The 15000-nt window shown below is 41.4% G+C and overlaps 1 protein-coding gene across 1 annotated transcript in view; it reads right to left on the bottom strand.

The window, feature by feature from the left end:
- Window positions 1-15000, bottom strand: part of serpinf1 (serpin peptidase inhibitor, clade F (alpha-2 antiplasmin, pigment epithelium derived factor), member 1) — a 24589-nt gene that overhangs the window by 745 nt on the left and 8844 nt on the right. Inside the window, exons 2-7 of the mRNA XM_028596037.1 lie at window positions 13271-13331; window positions 12219-12414; window positions 10024-10179; window positions 7962-8165; window positions 7706-7845; window positions 6617-6827 (exon numbers count right to left, since the gene is read on the bottom strand). Of these exons, the coding sequence (XP_028451838.1) occupies window positions 6617-6827; window positions 7706-7845; window positions 7962-8165; window positions 10024-10179; window positions 12219-12414; window positions 13271-13330 (967 nt within the window). The 5' untranslated portion in view covers window position 13331. The remainder of the gene's footprint in view (window positions 1-6616; window positions 6828-7705; window positions 7846-7961; window positions 8166-10023; window positions 10180-12218; window positions 12415-13270; window positions 13332-15000) is intronic.

Genomic DNA, 15000 nt, shown 5'->3' with positions numbered 1-15000 from the left:
GTTATCAAAAAAAGCAAAGGGTGGCTACTTTGGAGAATCTAAAATATAAGACATGTTTTCAGTTATTTCACACTTTTTTGTTAAGTACATAATTCCATATGTGTTCATTCATATTTTTGATGCCTTCAGTGAGAATCTACAATGTAAATAGTCATGAAAATAAAAAGGAAACGCATTGAATGAGAAGGTGTGTCCAAACTTTTGGCCTGTACTGTATGTTTTGTCTACACAAATCCTAATTAATTTTTTATGTTTTTTTAATTCATGATATGTCAGATCACAATAATATCTAAAAGCAATTCATCTTAGAAATTACAATTCGTCATTCCTGAAAATTACATAATTTGTCTCTTTTTGCTAGTGGTATAGCAGTTTTTACTATTCTAGTAATTTACTATTTACTATTACTATACTATAACGTTTACTCTCCTATAGATTGTAGCCCAAATGCTGCAGTTTTCTCCGTAACAACAATATTCCTGACTATTTTTTGCATCAATTGTTACAAAATTATTGGTATATTATTGTTATTGGTACATTAATCCATTTAATATAAAAAGTATATGAACCAGCTCAGTCTGATGTCTCATTAGGATTTAATTAACTCGCTGTTTCTTCACAGGAATCGGATTAATTTTCTGTTTCCCACTTTCACAAACGTCACTCATTTCCTTGGAGTGGAGAACCTTAGCAAAATGAAAAACCTTATCAAATTTGCCAGCTGTTAATCTCTTTTCCTTTTTTTGCTATTAAAGATACCACACAGGAAACAAGAGGCCAGATTGCAGGCAGGACAGTATCCAGGATTTTAGCAAAACACAGGTCCAAATTTCGTTTTATTTCCCTGATCTAAATTTTAAGACATTTGGAGAGCAACTATTTTACTTGCACACTTCAACCACTTATGGTATATAGTGTAGAGCAGGGGTGTCGAACTCAACTTCACTGAGGGCCACACTGGAAGAATGAGAATCTCATTAAGGGCCGGACATGTTTGACATGATTTTTTTTCAACCAAAAAGTTGAATAATACCTTTGACTGAATTATTTGTAGGGCTGCAGTTTGATTGAAGAAATTCTTAGTCGACTAACACTCCTCGTACCGATTAGTTGATCTAATCGACATATCTGTAAATCTGAGTCTCTCCGCAAAGAGTCGTGCTAAAAGCACCACTTTAATTCTCGTGTTTACCAGAGATGTGCTCGTACGTTTCTTGGAAATAAGTAATTCAGCATGAAAAAAAAGCATCAGACATGACTAATGGACTAAAGAGATCTAAGCTGACTAAGACCAAAATGACCGATTAATCGACTAATCCACTAAGAGGGAGCAGCACTAATTATTTCTGTCTCATATAGCTTTCTCACAAAACAGTTTGGTCGACATTAAGCCCTAAAAGTCAGCTAAAAATAGTCCCTTAGCCTCAAACTGTAGTCTGTACAACAGTTTCCCGTCTTTTTAGGTTTGGCTCACGTATAGGCGAGCCAAAGTCTATTGTGAACATAAATTGAGTTTGATACATGTGGTGTGGATAACCAGTGTTGGGAAGGATACTTTCACAACGTATATTTCGTTACAGAATACAGAATACATGCCCACAAATGTAATTTGTAACGTATTCCGTTACGTTACTCAATCTGAGTAACGTATTCTGAATACTTGGATTACTTCAGGATTACTTCCACATTGAATTGCGTTTTATAAGTGTAGGAATGCGGCTATCACATCCAGCTTACTAAACAGGCCTATTCACCTTATTCCGCGCGTCAACAAGGGGGGGGCGCCATGTTTGTTCCGTTTTGTCTTGGAACTTCCGGTTGAGCAACTCTGTCCATTGCAGTAGAGAAAATTAGCTAGCTATTTCAGAGAATATGTCCAGCATTACGTGTTCGGTGTGGGGCTGTCACAACAACTGGATAAAAAGTCCACAATGGAAAACCAGGGAAGAATGTTGTGGGCCAGCTTTTCATCTTTATCCGCCGCCATCCAGCGATGAGGACCGGCGTATGTGGCTGAAGGCGCTAAACCTGAAGAAAACCTCTGAAAAAGCCCTACGTCTGTTCCTGTCATTTTGTGGACGGCAAACCATCAGACCAACACCCATACCCCGAGAAATGGTTCGGGTATGTTACTCCGACGACAAAAAAGGCTCGTTGGATACTTGTCAGGCTCCCAGGTAGGATAACATTTTGCTAGCACTAACAGCTATCAATATTGCTAGTCGTTAGCCAGCTAGCGGCTAATGAGTATGATCAGCAATATCACATCAGTACTTTTTTTTTCCAAAACTATGTACAGGTTATGCTGTCTAACATTTTCGTTTGGTGGCTTGTTACGACGTATGGCTCGAAACCTCCTAGTTAAACCGAGCTGAATCCATACCAGTATGCTCGCAAATAGCGATAGCAAATGCTATCGTCTGTTAGCAGTTGTCTGTTGTTAGTGATTGCTATGAAATTTAGTGATACAAGTTCCTAGTTACGTTTCCTCCCAGTTAGTCCCGTAGACACACTGAGAATAGTAGCCTACGAAATTGCACAGAGCAATGTTGTGGGCAGACTGACAATTTCTCCTTAATTGCTTGTTTGTAGGCTTTGGGATGCTGCCGTGGGGAAAATATTCAGAATAAAACTCTCACTTATTCAGATATGCAGACGTTTAGGCTACACCCGTAACTATGCCTTGACTTGACCTCAATAAATAAAAAGCATTACAACATAGGATCAGGTCGAGGCTTTATAATTTGATGTCCAGGACTGGTTATGTTGGAAGGCAGCAAAAATGATTAACCTTATCATTGGTTACTTACTGATGCTGTTATTTCTACAGAAACACCCTCAATCAGCTCTGCAAGCCAGGAGACTGATGGGATAAATGATGGACTAAATGAGGAGATGACTGATGAGACACACCGTGATGCTACTACACAGCGGGAATGTCTACACGTAGAAGATCACGCCTATGCTGTCAGTGACCGACTCCATTGTCCTCACCTCTATGACCAGGCAACACAGTGTCCTGAATGTCTAGTACACACCGAACTTCTCCTTCTCTTCTAACCCTAACCCCATGGTTAAAATGTTGTTTCTATTGTTCATTTTTACAAATCTATACAAAACTTGAACATAGATTTTAGTGTTCAAGTACAATGTTGTTTCTATAGTTCATTTTTACAAATCTATACACATTTCAAACAATTGTAAGCATCCACCATAACTTTTGTCTGCTCTTTCTACTTTGTTGATGTGAAAATAACAGCACCTTATGCACACCATGTATGTACAACTTTCTTATTCAAAATGATCACCTGAGAATGACTTGTACTGGACTCCACCTGGACATTTAAGGCATGTAAGTGTAGGTGCTTACACAGGGATACAACAGCAACAAATGTGGATGAGCTCCTGGTTATAGTGTTTCTTCTAATGCAGAAATGTGATGTACATGTTTTGTGAAAAGGAGCATTGCACAAGACTAGAATTAATATTTTTTTGAAGTTTTTCCATGTTTACAACGCTATACAAAACTTGAACTGATACCTGTGTATTGTAATACACAAACATGTCTTTGTCAGAGGGGGTCAATAAACGTGACATTTGCAGCATCTGTTATTTTATTTCATGTTTGAGTTAATGCTTTGACAGAGTACAAAACAAATGGCATTAAAAACAATAGGCATTAATAATTACAAGTAGTTTTAAGTAGTTAAGTAAGTAGCATAAAGTAATCAAATGTAGGGCTGCAGCTATCCATTATTTTATAATAGAGTATTCTACCAATTATTACATTGATTAATCGTATAAGAAATTCTTTTGTTTTATTAAAGAGCAATAATAAACAATAGTATGGTTAGTATGGTCAGGCGAAGTGGAAGAGAGCGTGTCACGGAGGATAATGGGAGCCATGAGAGTAAAACTGTTACAGAACTTTTTTTTAATAGTTTAATGAGCTTGAAATTGAAAAGCTAGTTATGTATTAATTATAAATTATTTTTGAAATGTAATGCTTAGTGTAACTTTCATAAAAACATATTCCTCAACCTCGCAATGCAAAACACGACCGACCTTTCCACTGTGTAGATATTTATAAGCCTCTGTGCTTTTGTAATTTTTCATGGCCGCCCCATCGATACCCATCGATAGCACAAAATAATTAAAAATATCCCCATATGACACCTGAGGCCACCGCCGCATGTCATCTACCCACTCGGTGGAGTTCATTAGCCTCAGGTGGCGAAGTATAATCCCACCATCCGATCTTTATATGATGATTTTCGTCTCTTTCCATGTTAGCCTCTCCATGCTAATTCGCCGGGGTTTTCAATGTAGCTAACTAGCCGTAGCTAGCCGACCGGAAGTTTAAAGACAAAGCGGAGGCCAAGACATTTTAAAAATGGGCGGGGCTGAATAAGGTGAATAATGGTGTGTTCTTTTTATTCCAACCAGCTGAATGTGTACCTGAACAAGAAGATAGATTATTGTATTGGTAGTCCCGAACTGCATACTACAAAAATCTAACCGCGGTCTAAGATACCACAAAGCTAATTTTAGCTAACGTTAGTTAGCATGTCAAACGGGTCTATAGTCTTTAAACGGCTCTGGAGCTAGTACATCAGCACCTAGGAGAATGTAAAGTCCCACGTCAATGTTAAAATAGCAAGGTGACCAGTAAAACTACAGCAGACGACTAGCCTTGGCTAATTAACAAAATAACTTACTTTAAGATGCTTCTTCAGGTTGGAGGTGGAGTCATTTGGAGCTGAAAGGAGGCTGGTTGCTGGCAAGCAGAGGCTGCACGGCACAGTTAGCTGTATTTCATTCTCCCTGTTCGTTCTTTAATGTGAAATGCTGTTTGAATTTCCAAGATAGAAACGTATTGCTGCCCTGGCTCTGTCGTGCCGGTTCCGACTCCATTGTGACTGATCACGCAAATAGCTATTTTTTTTCTATTTCATATCGGGGCTTCTGGAAAATGCATTAAGTTGCCTTAATTTATTCAGAGTGAATAAACTCGTGAGACGGAGAAGTATCGTCATGTAATCCATTGATTTTAACAATGTAACTGTATTCTAAATACCAGCTATTTAAATTGTAACTGTAACGGCATACAGTTACTCATAATTTGTATTCTGAATACGTAACGCCGTTACATGTATTCCGTTACTCCCCAACACTGTGGATAATGCAAAAAAGTCGGTGCACTGAAAGTAGCCAGATGATCCTCTAAAATCGGTCAAAAAGTTCAGTGTGAAACGATGGACCCTACTCGCACTAAACGGGCGCCATCGTGACTACATGGCGGCTCGGACGGTATACGATCTCGTATTGTACTAAAATAGTTCACCGAAACGTGTTTCTGGAGGGCTCTACACCAATCACAACCGTTGAGGAGGGCTCTACACCAATCACAACCGTTGAGGAGGGCTTTACACCAATCACAACCGTTGAGGAGGGCTCTACACCAATCACAACCGTTGAGGAGGGCTTTACACCAATCACAACCGTTGAGGAGGGCTCTACACCAATCACAACCATTGAGGAGGGCTTTACACCAATCACAACCGTTGAGGAGGGTTTTACACCAATCACAACAGTTGAGGAGGGTTTTACACCAATCACAACCGTTGAGGAGGGCTCTACACCAATCACAACCGTTGAGGAGGGCTCTACACCAATCACAACCGTTGAGGAGGCCTTTACACCAATCACAACCATTGAGGAGGGCTCTACACCAATCACAACCGTTGAGGAGGGCTTTACACCAATCACAACCATTGAGGAGGGCACTACACCAATCACAACCATTGAGGAGGGCTCTACACCAATCACAACCATTGAGGAGGGCTCTACACCAATCACAACCATTGAGGAGGGCTCTACACCAATCACAACCATTGAGCAGGGCTCTACATCAATCACAACCATTGAGGAGGGCTTTACACCAATCACAACCATTGAGCAGGGCTCTACATCAATCACAACCATTGAGGAGGGCTTTACACCAATCACAACCATTGAGGAGGGCTCTACACCAATCACAACCATTGAGGAGGGCTCTAAACCAATCACAACCATTGAGGAGGGCTCTAAACCAATCACACCCGTTGAGGAGGGCTCTACACCAATCACACCCGTTGAGGAGGGCTCTACACCAATCACAACCATTGAGGAGGAGGGCTCTACACCAATCACAACCCTTGAGGAGGAGGGCTCTACACCAATCACAACCCTTGAGGAGGAGGGCTCTACACCAATCACAACCATTGAGGAGGAGGGCTCTACACCAATCACAACCCTTGAGGAGGAGGGCTCTACACCAATCACAACCCTTGAGGAGGAGGGCTCTACACCAATCACAACCATTGAGGAGGGCTCTACACCAATCACAACCGTTGAGGAGGTTACAACTGAGAGTGGGTCTGGTGTCAACCAGCAGGGGGCGAGGAAATGCATTAATTGTTGGAACCCATCATTAGCTTGTGTTTCCCTGGGCAACATTTAAACTGGTGCACCTTTGTGAGAGCAGGTGGTGAAAAGTTTGGGACAAAGCATTTCACTGGAATACCTTCCTGGAAGAGTAAACATTCAGCTCATCATTTGAGAAAACTGGACTCACCGAGATCTGCGAGCAGCGGCTGCAGGTCCGTGGAGTAGCTGAGCCTCAGGACGGGCAGAGAGAGGAACACCTGGGCAGGTAGGAGGGTCATGGAGAGGTCCTGGACGAACTCGGCAGTCAGACTCTCCTCCAGCAGCGTCATGTTGGAGGTCACGTCATCGGGCAGGAAGACGAACATGCTGACGTCGTCTTGCATTTGAATCTGAGCGATCTGGAGGAGGAGAAACGAACCGATAAGTGGGCTCCAGGGTTGTAGTCAAGACCACCTAAACTGAGTCAACACCAAGACCAGAGTGTGTTGAGACCAAGACAAGGTCAAGACTTTCAGGAAAGGATCCCTACAGAGATAGACCGTTTAGTTAAAGAGTAAGATCCTTTTAGTTTAACATCAAACAGCTCCGAAAGCACCATCACCAAACTCCACCAGACTCCATGTAAATAATCAGGACTTTTAGCGTGTATAGAGCCAGCATATCTCCACCAGACTCCATGTAAATAATCAGGACTTTTAGTGTGTATAGAGCCAGCATATCTCCACCAGATTCCATGTAAATAATCAGGACTTTTAGTGTGTATAGAGCCAGCATATCTCCACCAAACTCCATGTAAATAATCAAGACTTTTAGCGTGTATAGAGCCAGCATATCTCCACCAGACTTCATGTAAATAATCAGGACTTTTAGCGTGTATAGAGCCAGCATATCGCCACCAGACTCCATGTAAATAATCAGGACTTTTAGCGTGTATAGAGCCAGCATATCTCCACCAGATTCCATGTAAATAATCAGGACTTTAAGCATGTATAGAGCCAGCATATCTCCACCAGACTCCATGTAAATAATCAGGACTTTTAACGTGTATAGAGCCAGCATATCTCCATCAGACTCCATGTAAATAATCAGGACTTTTAGCGTGTATGGAGGGTTTGAAAACCTCATACTCAATTTTTAACTAAATTGAGTATGAGGTTTTCAAAACAAAGTGGTGGGCACAAAATGACTCAAAATGATGAAATCTGGTAGGTAAGCGTACCCACCGTGCCCACCACCAAAATCGACGCCTAATTGGCCGATGACAGGCTCGACTCACCGTGCAGCTCAAATCTGAGTCAGCACCCATCTTTACGGGGTAGTTATCCTGCTGCATCATGGGAACGCGGACAGGTGCCCCACCATCAACTTGGAAGTTCTCCATGGCTCCGTCCTGGCCGAACCGAGTCACCCACTTCCCTGTTCACAGACAGACACCCGGAGCCTTGAACATTCGAAGAGATGCACCAGCTATCGGGCTTTTCCTTCCCAATCTACGGAGAGCCGGACGGAAGACTTCGGCACGTTGGACGTACCTTTGAAGTAGGCGCCGCTCACGGTGTTCACGCCAGTGTTTCGAGGGAGGGGCTTGGTCAGGAGACGCTGTACCTTGCCACCGGTCTCCTGAGCCACCCAGTCGTTGATTTCCTTCATATCTTTGGTTCCTCCCTGAAGAGTCTTGGGACGGACTCCGTACTGCTGCTCCACGAGCGTTAAGAACTCCTGATTCAGACGAAGTCCTGAAAACAGACTTTAAATCAGCCACCTTTTAAAGGTCCCATGGCATGAAAATGACACAATATGAGTTTTTTTTTTAACATTAATATGAGTTCCCCCCCAAGCCTGTCTATGGTCCCCCAGTGGCTAGAAATGGTGATAAGTGTAAACCGAGCCCTGGGTATCCTGCTCTGACTTTGAGAAAATGAAAGCTCAGATGGACCAATCAGGAATCTTCTCCTTTATGAGGTCTTAGGACCACTAAGGCCTATATAAAAGAGACTTCAGATACAGTATTAGGGGACCACTAAGGTCTATATAAAAGAGACTTCAGATACAGTATTAGGGGACCACTAAGGTCTATATAAAAGAGACTTCAGATACAGTATTAGGGGACCACTAAGGTCTATATAAAAGAGACTTCAGATACAGTATTAGGGGACCACTAAGGTCTATATAAAAGAGACTTCAGATACAGTATTAGGGGACCACTAAGGTCTATATAAAAGAGACTTCAGAAACAGTATTAGGGGACCACTAAGGTCTATATAAAAGAGACTTCAGATACAGTATAAGGGGACCAGTAAGGTCTATATAAAAGAGACTTCAGATACAGTATTAGGGGACCACTAAGGTCTATATAAAAGAGACTTCAGATACAGTATTAGGGGACCACTAAGGTCTATATAAAAGAGACTTCAGATACAGTATTAGGAGACCACTAAGGTCTATATAAAAGAGACTTCAGATACAGTATTAGGGGACCACTAAGGTCTATATAAAAGAGACTTCAGATACAGTATTAGGGGACCACTAAGGTCTATATAAAAGAGACTTCAGATACAGTATTAGGGGACCACTAAGGTCTATATAAAAGAGACTTCAGATACAGTATTAGGGGACCACTAAGGTCTAAATAAAAGCATCCAAAGGGCACCATGTCATGGAACCATTTAAAGGGTATCTTGTGTATTTTTCAACCTGGACCCTGCTACCCCATGCATTTGTGAGTGAGTAATGTGAAAAACAATCTTTGAAATTGGTCCAGTATAGTCAGTTAGCGTCCACTACAAGTTCTGTTTTTGCTGTTGACAGACTCCGATTATTATTCTAAGTGTCTGACAACATTATGGGATGGATCCCTAGAGAGATAGACCTTTTAGTTAAAGAGTAAGATCCTTTTAGTTTAACATGGAACAGCCCCGAAATCATTTTCACAAAACTCCACCAGACTCCATGTAAATAATTAGGACTTTTAGCGTGTATAGAGCCAGCATATCTCCACCAGACTCCATGTAAATAATCAGGACTTTTAGCGTGTATAGAGCCAGCATATCTCCACCAGACTCCATGTAAATAATCAGGACTTTTAGCGTGTATAGAGCCAGCATATCTCCACCAGACTCCATGTAAATAATCAGGACTTTAAGCGTGTATAGAGCCAGCATATCTCCACCAGACTCCATGTAAATAATCAGGACTTTTAGTGTGTATAGAGCCAGCATATCTCCACCAGACTCCATGTAAATAATCAGGACCTTTAGCGTGTATAGAGCCAGCATATCTCCACATGTAAATGGGTGAATTAACGTTTTATTTCAACCAAACCAGAGTGGTGATTGTTGGAACAGTGGAAAGATGAACCAAAACGGCTTTTGATAGTTTTATTTAGTTTCTGTCCACTTTGAATGAAGTGTGTTTTACGCTGATAAAATCACTGATTATTTACATGGAGTCTGGTGGAGTTTGGAGTCTGGTGGAGTTTGGTTATAGTGATTTTGGGGCTCCTTCATGTTAAACTAAAAGGATCTTACTCTTTAACTAAACATAAATGTGCTGTAGACATGTAAATACAAGACTTTAGGCCCTGTGTGAACTCACGTCTGGACAGGTAGATGCGTGCGGCCGTGCTCAGGCCCTTCCCGGGCGCCCGCACCGAGGCCAACAGGTCTCTGAGGGTGTTGTGGATCTGGGGGTCCTGCAGGGTGTGGTACCTCAGGGCCCGGAACAGCTGTCTCTGAGCACGCTCAGACCCTCCTGGGGGACACAAGGCACCACGTCAACGTACCGGACAAAACAAAGACCTTTGGGGGGGGAAGTCTTCCACAGCAATACGGGCCGTCCTGCCCCGGGGTTCAGTGAGTTTTCATATTTTAATTTGAAACACACAGCTATACTACTATACTACTATACTACTTTGTTTACACTTTGTCCAATGTGTGCTGTAAACAAAGAAGCATGTTTTAATGGAAAATCTGCAGAAATTATTTAAAATAAGTCAAAACCGTTGAAAACGCGCTAAAGATATTCATAAAAAGTGACTAAATGTTATAAAAAGTACCAAAAGTGTGTGTGTGTGTGTATGTGTGTGTGTGTGTGTATGTTTGTACCCGTTTTACTATATTCGTGGGGTCCAAAAACCGGGGACTACAGTATACTTGTGGGGTCTGCACAGCCTCGTGGGGACCAAAATGCTGGACCCCACGAGTTTAAAGGGCTGTTTGAGGGTTAAGACTTGGTTTTAGGATTAGGGTTAGAATTAGGTTATGGTTAGGGTGAGGGTAAGGGTTAAGGTTAGGCATTTAGTTGTGATGGTTAAGGTTAGGGTAAGGGTTAAGGTTAGGCATTTAGTTGTGATGGTTAAGGTTAGGGTAAGGGTTAAGGTTAGGCATTTAGTTGGGATGGTTAAGGTTAGGGTAAGGGTTAAGGTTAGGCATTTAGTTGTGATGGTTAAGGTTAGGGTAAGGGTTAAGGTTAGGCATTTAGTTGTGATGGTTAGGGTTAGGGTAAGGGTTAAGGTTAGGCATTTAGTTGTGATGGTTAAGGTTAGGGTAAGGGTTAAGGTTAGGCATTTAGTTGGGATGGTTAAGGTTAGGGTAAGGGTTAAGGTTAGGCATTTAGTTGTGATTGTTAAGGTGAGGGTAAGGGTTAAGGTTAGGCATTTAGTTGTGATGGTTAAGGTTAGGGTAAGGGTTAAGGTTAGGCATTTAGTTGTGATGGTTAAGGTTAGGGTAAGGGTTAAGGTTAGGCATTTAGTTGTGATGGTTAAGGTGAGGGTAAGGGTTAAGGTTAGGCATTTAGTTGTGATGGTTAAGGTTAGGGTAAGGGTTAAGGTTAGGCATTTAGTTGTGATGGTTAAGGTTAGGGTAAGGGTTAGGGTGAGGGTAAGGGTTAAGGTTAGGCATTTAGTTGTGATGGTTAAGGTTAGGGTAAGGGTTAGGGTGAGGGTAAGGGTTAAGGTTAGGCATTTAGTTGTGATGGTTAAGGTTAGGGTAAGGGTTAAGGTTAGGCATTTAGTTGTGATGGTTAAGATGAGGGTAAGGGTTAAGGTTAGGCATTTAGTTATGATGGTTAAGGTGAGGGTAAGGGTTAGGGTTAGGCATTTAGTTGTGATGGTTAAGGTTAGGGTAAGGGTTAGGGTTAGGCATTTAGTTGTGATGGTTAAGATGAGGGTAAGGGTTAAGGTTAGGCATTTAGTTGTGATGGTTAAGGTTAGGGTAAGGGTTAGGGTTAGGCATTTAGTTGTGATGGTTAAGGTGAAGGTAAGGGTTAAGGTTAGGCATTTAATTGTGATGGTTAAGGTTAGGGTAAGGGTTAAGGTTAGGCATTTAGTTGTGATGGTTAAGGTGAGGGTAAGGGTTAAGGTTAGGCATTTAGTTGTGATGGTTAAGGTGAGGGTAAGGGTTAAGGTTAGGCATTTAGTTGTGATGGTTAAGGTTAGGGTAAGGGTTAGGGTTAGGCATTTAGTTGTGATGGTTAAGGTTAGGGTAAGGGCTAGGGAATGCATTATGTCAATGACAAGTCCCCACAAATATAGTAATACAGACATGTGTGTTTGTGTGTGAGTATCTATGTATGTGTGTGTGTGTGTATCTATGTGCGTGTGTGTGTGTATCTAGGTGCGTGTGTGTGTGTATCTATATGTGTATATATGTGTGTGTGTGTGTGTGTGTGTGTGTGTGTGTGTGTGTGTGTGTGTGTGTGCGCATATCTATATGTGTATCTGTGTGTGTGTGTGTGTGTGTGTGTGTGTGTGTGTGTGTGTGTGTGTGTGTGTGTGTGTGTGTGTTCTTAACCCATGGCGAGCTGCGTCATTGCCGCGGTAACGCTGACGGGGGCCAGGAAGACGTTGGCGGCAGCTTCTCGGCTCGCCAGCGCCCTGAACAGGTTGTAGCCGAAGTCGGAGGCAGCGGCGCCGAGTTTAGCCGCTGGCGTGGTGAAGAGGTCCACGTGTTCCTCCTCTCCGCCCGCCTCCTCGCCGCCGGAGTCCGACTGGAACAGACCCAAAAAACACACATCACCACGGCAACAGCAACCCCCAAAAGCAGCATGTTCATAATGTAAATAATTAGGACTTATAGCGTGTATAGAGCCAGCATATCTCCACCAGACTCCATGTAAATAATCAGGACTTTTAGCGTGTATAGAGCCAGCATATCTCCACCAGACTCCATGTAAATAATCAGGACTTTTAGTGTGTATAGAGCCAGCATATCTCCACCAGACTCCATGTAAATAATCAGGACTTTTAGTGTGTATAGAGCCAGCATATCTCCACCAGACTCCATGTAAATAATCAGGACTTTTAGCGTGTATAGAGCCAGCATATCTCCACCAGACTCCATGTAAATAATCAGGACTTTTAGCGTGAATAGGAGATATGCATGGCTCCATACACACTCCAAATGTCCTGATTATTTACATGGAGTCTGGTGGAGATATGCTGGCTCTATACACGCTTAAAGTCCTGATTATTTACATGGAGTCTGGTGGAGATATGCTGGCTCTATACACGCTTAAAGTCCTGATTATTTACATGGAGTCTGGTGGAGATATGCTGGCTCTATACACGCTAAAAGTCCTGATTATTTACATGGAGTCTGGTGGAGTTTGGTGATGGTGATTTCGGGGCTGTTTCATGTTAAACTAAAAGGATCTTACTCTTTAACTAAAAGGTCTATCTCTGTAGGGATCCATCCCATAATGTTGTCACACACTTAAAATAATAATATCAGTCGTTCAGCGGCAACAACACAACTGTTAGTGGACACTGACAGATGCTGAACATTTGTATAATCATGATGATAAAATATAGAATAACAGTATGTAACATGTAGAGCTGTGATACCTGAGCCTGGCAGAAGCTCAGCACTGCTCCAAACACCAGCAGGAAAGTTGTTCGCTTCATCCTGGAAGACAAACATGAAGACATGATGATGAAAGAAGAGTTAGTAAAGGTGCCCTGCCATAGAAAACCGTTTTTACTTGCATTTTTTTAGATATGTCCGGTCCATATGTGTGTTTGTGTTATGTTGTGAATGTGAAAATAAACTGCTACCTCCTCTGTCAGCTCTAGCCACTGAACAGAAATAAGCAGAGAAATCAGACCAATCACAAAAGCTTGTCAGTCTGACATCATACTACCTGAGCTCATTACTATTCATGAGCTCGCCCAGTTGGGCTGGGTAAAGGATTCTGACAGCCAGGCTCTCATTGGCTAGCTGTTAGCCAATCAGATTCAAACAGCTTAGTTTGTTGAATATTAATGAGAACTGGCATAAATCGAGCTGAGTCTTCCTGCAGGCTTTCTATACCATGCTAGAATGGCTTGAAACAAGGTAACCAAGGTTACAGAGTCCATGGTAGTTACTTTAGTTACTAGTTACTTTAGTTACTCCGCTACATTCATCTGTTACAGCTTTAGTTACTAGTTACTTTAGTTACTCCGCTACATTCATCTGTTCCAGCTTTAGTTACTAGTTACTTTAGTTACTCCGCTACATTCATCTGTTACAGCTTTAGTTGCTAGTTACTTTAGTTACTCCACTACATTCATCTGTTACAGCTTTAGTTACTAGTTACTTTAGTTACTCCGCTACATTCATCTGTTACAGCTTTAGTTACTAGTTACTTTAGTTACTCCACTACATTCATCTGTTACAGCTTTAAATACTAGTTACTTTAGTTACTAGTTACTTTAGTTACTCCGCTACATTCATCTGTTACAGCTTTAGTTACTAGTAACTTTAGTTACTCCGCTACATTCATCTGTTACAGCTTTAGTTACTAGTTACTTTAGTTACTCCACTACATTCATCTGTTACAGCTTTAGTTACTAGTTACTTTAGTTACTCCGCTACATTCATCTGTTACAGCTTTAGTTACTAGTTACTTTAGTTACTCCACTACATTCATCTGTTACAGCTTTAAATACTAGTTACTTTAGTTACTAGTTACTTTAGTTACTCTGCTACATTCATCTGTTACAGCTTTAGTTACTAGTTACTTTAGTTACTCCGCTACATTCATCTGTTCCAGCTTTAGTTACTAGTTACTTTAGTTACTCCGCTACATTCATCTGTTACAGCTTTAGTTGCTAGTTACTTTAGTTACTCCGCTACATTCATCTGTTACAGCTTTAGTTGCTAGTTACTTTAGTTACTCCACTACATTCATCTGTTACAGCTTTAGTTACTAGTTACTTTAGTTACTCCGCTACATTCATCTGTTACAGCTTTGGTTACTAGTTACTTTAGTTACTCCACTACATTCATCTGTTACAGCTTTAAATACTAGTTACTTTAGTTACTAGTTACTTTAGTTACTCCGCTACATTCATCTGTTACAGCTTTAGTTACTAGTAACTTTAGTTACTCCGCTACATTCATCTGTTACAGCTTTAGTTACTAGTTACTTTAGTTACTCCACTACATTCATCTGTTACAGCTTTAGTTACTAGTTACTTTAGTTACTCCGCTACATTCATCTGTTACAGCTTTAGTTACTAGTTACTTTAGTTACTCCACTACATTCATCTGTTACAGCTTTAAATACTAGTTACTTTAGTTACTAGTTACT

This window comes from Perca flavescens, chromosome 13 (assembly GCF_004354835.1).
Source record: "Perca flavescens isolate YP-PL-M2 chromosome 13, PFLA_1.0, whole genome shotgun sequence".
Lineage (NCBI taxonomy): Eukaryota > Metazoa > Chordata > Actinopteri > Perciformes > Percidae > Perca > Perca flavescens.
Note: the sequence above shows the minus strand (reverse complement) of the source record. Positions and strands in the feature narration are given on the sequence as shown.